The sequence below is a fragment of the Lonchura striata genome, chromosome 3 (assembly GCF_050655825.1).
Source record: "Lonchura striata isolate lonStrDom1 chromosome 3, ASM5065582v1, whole genome shotgun sequence".
In the NCBI taxonomy this organism is placed as follows: domain Eukaryota; kingdom Metazoa; phylum Chordata; class Aves; order Passeriformes; family Estrildidae; genus Lonchura; species Lonchura striata.
The window spans coordinates 102784274-102793370 of record NC_140705.1 but is presented as its reverse complement, the minus strand read 5'-3'; the positions used below and the strand labels follow the sequence as shown (position 1 = coordinate 102793370).

Here is a 9097-nt window from a genome sequence, read left to right as displayed (position 1 = left end):
AATGCCATTAGTAGATTGTGGTGTTACTGAGCGCCGTTTACTGTAACCACAGTATTTGCTGGCTCCGTTTGGATGTGGATCCACAGTTTGCATTTCCCAAATTTTATTATATGTTTTCAGCAGGTGGTTTGTGTATGATGTAGTATGGGTGTTTATACGTGGTAGGACAGGGAGCTGCCATGACTTTGGTAGATATTCATGAGTGATTTTTTGAAGAAAAAAATTTGAAGACATTTTCCACACTGGTTTTAAAGGACAATTTTCACAGAACATGCCGAGTTGGAAGGGACCCACAAGGATCATCAAGTCCAACTCCTGGCCCTGCACAGGACACCCTGAGAGCCACACCATGTGCCTGAGAGCTTTGCCCAAACATTTCCTCTGTCAGGCTAGGCTGGTGCTGTGACCACTGTCCTGGGCAGCCTGTTCGTGAGGAATTTTTTCCTAATATCCAGCCTAAACCTGCCCTGGCACAGCTCCAGGCCAATCCCTCAGGTCCTGTCACTGGGCACCACAGGGCAGAGATCAGTGCCTGCCCCTCCTCTTCCCCTCACCAAGAAGCTGTAGACTGCATTAAATCCAGACTAAATTTACGTTATTTTAAACAGCTTAAGGGTTTGGGGTTTTTTAGCATTCCTGAACAGTAAAATTATCTATCCAACAGATGTAAGCATTTCAGAACGGTGATGATTTACTGTTATTTTTCATGAAAAAAACACACACCCCTTCCTGAGGAGCTATGGATATGTGACTATGGATATGTGACTATGATATGGATATGCATGCAGGCCCGGTGATTTGTGTAATCAGGAAGAAGGGAAGGGGAGGGAAGGGGCAAAGGGAAAAGATAAGGACACAGGCGGTAAAGCTGCGGAGGCCGCTCCCCTCAGCCCCGGGTGAGGCGGGGCGAGGGGCCGGTCTCGCGATGGGCTCGGCCCCGCCCCCGGCGGTAACGGCCGTACCCGCCGCGCCTCGCGGGCGCTGTTTACGGCGGCGCAGCCAATGGGCGGGCGGGGCGCGCGGGCGGCGCGGCCAATGGGCGGGCGGGGCGGTGCGTTTGAACGGCGCGGCGCGAGCGCAGGGGCCCGCGCGGCCCGGCGCGGTCCGTGCGCTGCCCGCCATGCCCGGCCGCCCCGACGACTACGAGGTGCTGCTCACCATCGGCGCCGGCTCCTACGGGAAGTGCCGCAAGGTGCGCCGCAAGGCCGACGGCAAGGTGAGGCGGAGGCAGCGCGGCTTCGCTGCTGCCGTGCGTCCCTGCCCGGTGCTGGCGGCTCCCCGCCACACGCGAGCGAGCGCCTCCGGCACACCCTCCTCCCCCTGCGCTGCCCCGGCCGCTGTCCCGCTCTCTCCCCAGCGTGTTTCTGCCCCCGCAGATCTTGGTATGGAAGGAACTGGACTATGGCGCGATGACGGAGTCGGAGAAGCAGATGCTCGTGTCGGAGGTGAACTTGCTGAGGGAGCTGCGGCACCCGAACATCGTGCGCTACTACGATCGCATCATCGACAGGAGCAGCACCACCCTGTACATCGTCATGGAGTACTGCGACGGGGGAGACCTGGCCAGCTTGATCGCCAAGTGCGCCAAAGAAAGGCACGTGGAATGAGCTTGTGTTCTGCAGTGTCTCGCACGGGTCTTGGGACAGCCCGGAGAGAAGGGAAATGTGCTTTGTAACTGCTGAATAGTTTCAGCTTTTAAGCCTTTTCGACCCCGCAGCTCTTCTCAAAGGTGAAAGGTTTTGTACAAAGTTGCAACAGCGATGGGAACTGTGCTGTTGAATGCTTCACCGGATTGGTGTTGGTGCTGCCAGCAGTAAGAAACGCAGAGCTGTCTTGTGAGGTAGAAGCTCTTGAGGGGTTTCTGGCTATCAGTGGTCTTCCCCATGAGTAAAACTGCCGGGACCCTGGGATTTATGAGAACACAGACGTGTGTGGAAGGGAGCAGTGATTTTGATTGCAATATGAAAAGCTATTTTACCTGCCCATATATAGAGCTTGGAGAAACATCAAGTTGATAAGGCTTCATCTTGGTCTAATCTTAGACTTAGCATTCTACTTAAAAATAGTGTCAGTTTTCACATTCTTAGCTCAAACAAGTACATGACACGACCTCTTTATGAGGATAGTCTAAAACAGTTCTGCAGCTGCCTGCCAGTATCAGTGTTTTTCATTTAAGGGAGTCTGTATTTAAAAACTAGCCCTGTTTTGGCTGTTATTGTCTGTTGCTCATTATTAACAAATGACAACATATCATTATCTTGAGCAATCAAAGGGACAGATCGCATTACGAAAGCATCAAATTGATATTTGTAAGTAGTGAAAATGCTATATGTTTGTTAGATAGTATGGGGGAGGAAAGAAATATTGCAGGGATTCTGCAATGAAAGCCTCAATGTCATCTAACATATTTGCAGTGTTTTTTTAAAAAAAAAATCCGTTTTAAAGGTAGAATACATAGATGCCTGTTGCTGATAGTGCTTGAGTGGTCTTTTATTATAGTACTATTAAAAAGTTATGGAACTAAAACTGGCAGTGACTAATCAAACTGATGTGTGTTCAGAAAATCCATTAAACAATGTGTTCATTTTTCAGGCATTTCTTGGATGAAAGCTTTATTATCCGGGTGTTGACTCAATTAACGTTGGCCTTGAGGGAGTGTCACAGGCGGAGCGATGGTGCAGTCACTGTGCACCGAGACCTGAAACCAGCAAATGTCTTTCTAGATAGCAAACAGAATGTGAAACTTGGAGACTTTGGACTGGCTAGGATATTGCACCATAATACCAGCTTTGCCACAACGTTTGTTGGCACTCCATATTACATGTCTCCAGTAAGTCCCTTCTGTACATTATCTTCCCTTTTGCCCCTCCAAGGTGTGCTGTGTTGGTCTGAGTCCATGAATGTTTGGGAGGTTTTCATGAAGCTTTATTGGTCTTAAATGCAGGTGACTTTTTTCATAAAGTATGTGCTCTGGATACAAAGTTATTTTGCAGTTTTCATCTCCTTTCTTCCCCGCACAATCAACTTCCTTCTAATAACAGTTGCTCTTCACTGTATAAGCTTTGTTATATTCCTGGGACACTAGCAATATTGGAGTATGTTGTTCCTGAAAAGGAACAGGGAAGTTAGAGAGCTTTTATGCTTCATACTTTAAGGTAAAGCACTTATTAAATTACCTCCTAATGGTAGGATTTTAAGTTGTAGTGGAAATGAGCAGGAATGACTTGTTTCCCTGATACAGGACACTTTGTGTGGGAAAGATTAATGTTGACTGAAATAGAGTTGCATGTCTTTGTTAACAAATCTAAGATTATTCTCTTTCTTTAGGAACAAATGAACTACTTGTCATACAATGAAAAATCTGACATCTGGTCGCTAGGATGTATTGTGTATGAATTATGTGCTCTCTCGTAAGTATGGTAGCATGATAACAAATGTGGAAACATGATTGCTAATGTAGATGTGGTTGTATTTTGTACAGATGAAAGCTTAACAGTTTCAGAGACTAGTCCTAGATTTTTATTTCTCTATTGGTCTTGATATTAGGTAGTCAAAACAAACCTTGACTGCAGTTTTTTTTTTCATAGTCTAATACTTTGTTTCCTGAAAGTAAGTCCTGTAAAACTAGTGAAAGAATCAAAGTAAAATTTTCTTCTTCAGGCCTCCATTTACAGCTTTCAACCAAAAGGAACTGGCAGAAAAGATAAGGGAAGGGAGGGTCAGGAGAATACCATATCGTTACTCAGATGATTTGAATGACCTTCTCAAGGAGATGCTGAATGTAAAGGTAAGAACCAATTACTAATTTTCCCACCGATAATTTGAGCTACTACTGAAATACTAGTTTTTCTTAATTATGAAAAAAACCTATCTGAAATAGGGGTTGTTATCACCCCTCACTGGCAGTGTCACTTGTGGAGGAAGGAGGGAGGAGTTTGCTCTGAGTCCATCAAACAAAGGCAACAGCTCAAGTGTCATGCCAGGGTCACAGGATGCCAAAAGGTGGCCTCAGTATTGGCTTACATGGGTGAGCCTTAATAAAGGTGGCCTCAATAAGTTTGCATGTTTATTGAGGCCTTATAACTTCAGGGTTAAAACTGTTCCAATGTGTTTAGGAGCTGGAAGGGGCTGTTTTTTCTTCATTTTGGGGATTGCTTTATTTGGCTTATATACAGCTTGTTCCCCCCCATGGCTGGTATGGAGATGTTAAGAAGAACATGGCAGGAGCAGCAAAGCTGTGACAAGCACCCAAGCCTCCAGCAGGCATGGATTGGATTGTTCAGCAGAGTTAGCTGAGGAATCTGCTGGCAGCTGCCTCTGCAGGCTCACCCACCCCCTTCTGACTCTGCAGGGAAAGGGTCCCTGGGTTTGGAGACAGCCTTGCAGCTCTGGTTCTGAAAGCTGGTAACAGCCTCCTCCCCTAGCTTTTATCATCCTGCTGTGCTACTGCTTCCTAATTCCAGTTTTCTCCAATCTCTCCTTCATTTTGTAGCACCTCAGCTGGTCTTGCTTAGAATTCTGTGTCCTTAATGTTTCTTCTTACAGGTGGAACCTGTTGGTAATGCCTTTCCTTTTCTCCTTTAGGATTACTGCCGACCTTCTGTTGAAGATATTCTGCGGCACCCCTTGATAGAAGATATGGCGATAGAAGAACAAAAACAGAATTCTGATAGAAGAGGCTTGAGACTATGGGAGCCAGAAAGGCTGCAATTCTCAGATGTCGCAGTGAATGAGCTGAAACGGAAGGAGCAACAATTACAGGAGCGAGAGCAAGCCATTAAAGAGAGAGAACAGCATCTGGAGCGTATGCTATTCCATTTTGGGAAGGGAGTGGCAATGGGATTCTGATTCAGTTGGAGGAAGAAAAATTAGACAGTTTTCACAAGCCTCATTTTAATGCACTTGGATACTGTAGTCCTGCATTCAACACTAGAGCTGGGTCTAAAGACCAAAACAAGAATGCTCAGGGCTTACTCTGCTATACCAGCTTCCTTTTTTAAGTTATTAAGGTAGAATTGACAGTTTAGATATGGAAATCTGGTTTGAAGATTATTAAACATGAGTGGCAGTTAGGAAAGTGTACAGAAATGTAGGGTCTGCACTGTGCAATGTAGGTTGCTTTTCATCAACTGTGTAAGTAAACATTGCCTAATCTAACATGTAACTGAAGGTGAGCCCAATGCTCACCCAGGAAAAAAAAAATCTTTGCATAAACTGTAAACTGCTTTTATAAAAGCTGCAGCCCACAGTAGCTTACCTGTGAGTCTATAGATGGCTGGTCCTCAGGTGCTGGCATTTCCTGCCCACATAAAATATCTCTGCATATGTAGTAGGCTCTGCAATACAGTTTTTAACCATATGTATTTTTTATCTGAGCCTGAATAACAGCTGCTGCTGTTATAAGCAGGGTGTTTAATCATAGCTGAATTATAATATCTGGTATATAAATATTTAAACCTGGTGTCATGTGTGCCATGAGTTAATGTGCAGAATAGAAAGTTGCCATCTATTTGTTGTTGCAGACCAGAGTCTGGGACAAAAGCATGCCTGGCATTTCAGAGTACTTGTCAGTGCTTTACTGGTGCATTGATAAAGGTGTATCTACACAGCAGTTACCTTTGTTTAGAGCCATAGAATCAGAAGTGTGGGTGCACCTGGCTATTACTGCTGTCTTTCCCTGTAAGAGAAGCCCCCCATGCACAGTCACTCTAACATTTACATGTTCATGCTGCAAACTACCATATTTCTGCTTCCAGAGAGAGAACGGGAACTCTGTGTTCGGGAGAGAATGGCAGAGGACAAACTTGCTAGGTATCTTACTAACCTATAATAGCCTATATTAGAAACTCTGCAGTCTTACAACAAAAAGCTTAAACTTCTCTTCCCAAACCAGAGCTGAAAGCATGATGAAGAGGTGCAATCTCCAGACGCAGCAGCGGGAGGTAACGTGTGCGGAAGGTCCAGGTATGCAAATACTCCAGAAGGCGCTTGCACGGGTCGATGTAGGCTGGTGTGACCAGAAGAAAGCCCCTGGTGCTCAGCGTGCTCGGCACAGTCCCCTTGGGGCAAGGCAAAGCCCAGTTATGGCTGCAAGGTTGAGAAGAGACTTTTTCTATTTTGCAAAAGGACTTAATGAGTGATGCTCAACCATAAGCCTGAGTTAGCACTGTTTGCACTGCAGTCTTGTGCTGTCTGGGAAATTAGGTTCTTGTGGTGAGCTAAGGGAAGCACCTCCTTGTAACCCAAACCTCTCTCAGAGCTGCACTTATGTATGGATGTCTTTTTACAGACCTTTGATTTAGTTAATTTTAATAAATTTGCATATGTCTAATAAATTCAGCTTTCATTAAACTTCCAAAAGCTTCAACATGGCAAATATTATTTGTTGCAAGCTGTGACTGGTGGGTGCATCATATAAACTATGAAGAATACACACTGCTATTATAGAAAGAAACTCATATTTGCAAATGTACTAAAATACTTCCTGACTGCCTCTAGTCCTATCTGTTTTATAGAAGTATTTTACACTCACTTTTCCCGTGGTTGTTCATTCTTTGCTATCATAAGGGTGTCATCTGTAATTTGCTCCCATTTTTTAATAATAAAAAATAATATTCAAGTATCTAAATGCCTTTTTAAATAGTGGTAGGGGTAGTGAAGGTCAGAAGCAGTACTCTAAAACAAAGACATGTGAACACTCTTTAACATGCAGTAACACTCATCATTTAGCTTTGGTCTGATAAAGCAAGATAAGCATGTCACTGCCTCCAAAACAAAACTGAAGTAGCTTTTTTTTTTTTTCCAAGAAATGCCTATCAGAGCAGAAAAGGACACAAGTAAAATGCCCCTAAAAAGTGAGTGCTTCTTGAGCTGTATCTAACATTTCTGTCAACTTTGAGAATTCCACCCGTCTCTCAACATCTTTTGTGTTTGACATCAACACATTAAAGAATTTGAGAACAAACTTGCTTTTGGCTTTCTGATGTTGCATCTAAAACTGGATGACTGAAGGCAAATGAGTTTCAGCTCTTGCTTCTGTTCTCTTCTGCATTTCCCACCCCTTTACCTGATATTTTGACCTTACCAGGCATACTGGTTTTTGATGATAGGCAAAACCAGCAGCAGATAAGCAGCAAAGTGAACACAGTTATTACAAAACTGACCAAATTTTGCAATATCTGTGCTTTGCTGCTCTTGTATTTTGTTCCATGGTGCTCTTGTAACACTGTTTCTAAAATTATGCCTATTCTCATACAAACGGACCAAGTGTCTCCAATAGTGGTACTAAGAGCGCTTGCTTGTGTTTTCAGTTGCTCAACTATTGCTGTATTTTTCACAATTGGATTGCATCTCGCACATCTCTTTAGATCCCTAATTTCTTCTAGAAGTCCATTGAGTGGTTCACTTGGCAATAAAATGGAATACCAAAAATTCTGTTTTTTAAAGCTGTGTCCTAGGCACTATCCTATTTTTTATTGGGATGTTCTGATTCTGAGTGAACCATTTAATGTTAAAACAGATCTGACTTACAAATTAAGCTAAAAAATGCTGAAATATTTGCTGGCTTTTAAAATTTCTTCTTGCTCTTTTGTGCTTTTTGCATTCCTGCTGTAGTTTCATAAATTGATAATTAAGGCTTCAGTGTTGAGATTAGAATAGTTAGACCTTTGATTAAATAAAAATCACACCCTGAAGTTGGGCCCTGTGAAGTTGGCTCTTATGTGAGGCAACTTGGCTGTTATAATAGTTTTTGTGGCAGTTTTTCTACTCTTGAGTCATTAACTGCATTTTGATGGTGGCATGCTCTAGGATATGCTATGAAAATTCCTGTTCTGGAGTCTCAGTGAAAGTAGCTTGTTAATTTTTAATTTACCTAAACTAATTTCTCATCAAGTCAGAGCCTAATTTGTACCCGAGTGACTTAATAAAAAGATAGAGTTTGGAACAATGGGGATAAAGTACAAAGACCACTGGCCAGGTTGAGTCTGCCTCTGCTGTGAAGCAAAGACAAGACTTTTTCAGTAGCTGAAAAACTGGAAATTCATTCTGCATTTTCTTTTGGAACTGCTTTACGTTACTGTTTATTTAATTTCTGTCCTTCAGAAAAAACATGTCTCCTTAATTAACTAATCTTTCCTTAGGTATTGGGAGGTGCATCCTAAAAACTACTATGGCATATATCCTTTTACCATGATCATTCAAAAGGCTTGTTTTCATTTTTTTTCTCAAAAAATAGAAAATAATTGTTGCTGTTAACAGAGATGCATTTAATTAAATCACGTAAAGCTGTAGGTAGATGACAAAATGGGCACCAGGGTTAAAAACAATAAATGCTGGAAGATGCACTAATGCAGTACTTTTTGATTTCTTAAGATAATGCACTCCTGCTTCCCCTTTCTACAACCAAGAAGATCTCACACTGTGGAACTGAAGAGAAAGCTGTACCTCATAATATGGAAAACTATTTCCTTTCCAAAGGGAAAACCTCTGATCTCAAAAGGCGCCTATATGCTGCAAATCTACGGGCTCAAGCACTGGCTGAACTGGAAAGAAACTATCAACTAAAGAGCAGACAAATCTTGGGCATGCGTTGAAACTGTAACATATATTTATCTTTGAAAAGAAGATTAAATGTATAGGCAGATACTTGTGCCTCCCTCTCTTAAGCTAGAACCTACTGAAAAATTATTTTAACAGTTGTACAAACTTTTCGTTTATGACAGGTAGTTTATGATAAATGCATAAGGTGCTATATGATGAAAATAGGTACTTCTGATACCAAATAAAACAAACTAAATTAATTGTATTATTAAAGAAAAATATTTTGGTCCTCCTGTTTAGCATACTTTACTCTTCTGAAAATATAAAGAATGAATATATATAAATGATTTGTTTAAAATCTGATGTGAAAAGCTTTTCAGGTGAAAAATGTACAGATATTCACAGTCTAAAATGCTGTATTGTAATGCACAGTTGTTGATAAAGGAAGTGTTGATATGTATATATGGGAAAACAGTCCCTTCTTTTCTGCACTTTTTAATATTTTTTAACAAAAGAGCACAAAGATTTTATGCATCTCTTCCTACTGAGTGCTCTA

General features: G+C 42.2%; 1 protein-coding gene across 2 annotated transcripts; it reads left to right on the top strand.

Moving 5' to 3' along the window:
• The first annotated feature begins 1053 nt into the window (after positions 1-1053).
• On the top strand, positions 1054-8820 carry NEK2 (NIMA related kinase 2). Of its 2 annotated transcripts, XM_085576026.1 has the most exons (10): positions 1054-1216; positions 1377-1594; positions 2593-2830; positions 3328-3410; positions 3661-3787; positions 4585-4804; positions 5757-5811; positions 5894-5964; positions 6807-6854; positions 8374-8820. In XM_085576026.1, exons 1-10 carry the CDS (start codon positions 1121-1123, stop codon positions 8592-8594), a joined length of 1377 nt encoding a protein of 458 aa, XP_085432152.1. In that variant the 5' UTR covers positions 1054-1120; the 3' UTR covers positions 8595-8820. The 2 variants fall into 2 exon arrangements, with proteins under 2 accessions (XP_085432152.1, XP_021403219.2); XM_021547544.4 differs by lacking the exon at positions 6807-6854.
• Positions 8821-9097: the final 277 nt, after the last annotated feature.

Excerpts from the sequence above, each read along its gene's own strand:
- NEK2 (XM_085576026.1), top strand. The coding sequence starts at position 1,121 with ATGCCCGGCCGCCCCGACGACTACGAGGTGCTGCTCACCATCGGCGCC. Across the intron at positions 3,411-3,660 it reads TATGAATTATGTGCTCTCTC|GCCTCCATTTACAGCTTTCA; the intron begins GTAAGTATGGTA and ends TTTCTTCTTCAG. Across the intron at positions 6,855-8,373 it reads AAGTAAAATGCCCCTAAAAA|ATAATGCACTCCTGCTTCCC; the intron begins GTGAGTGCTTCT and ends TGATTTCTTAAG.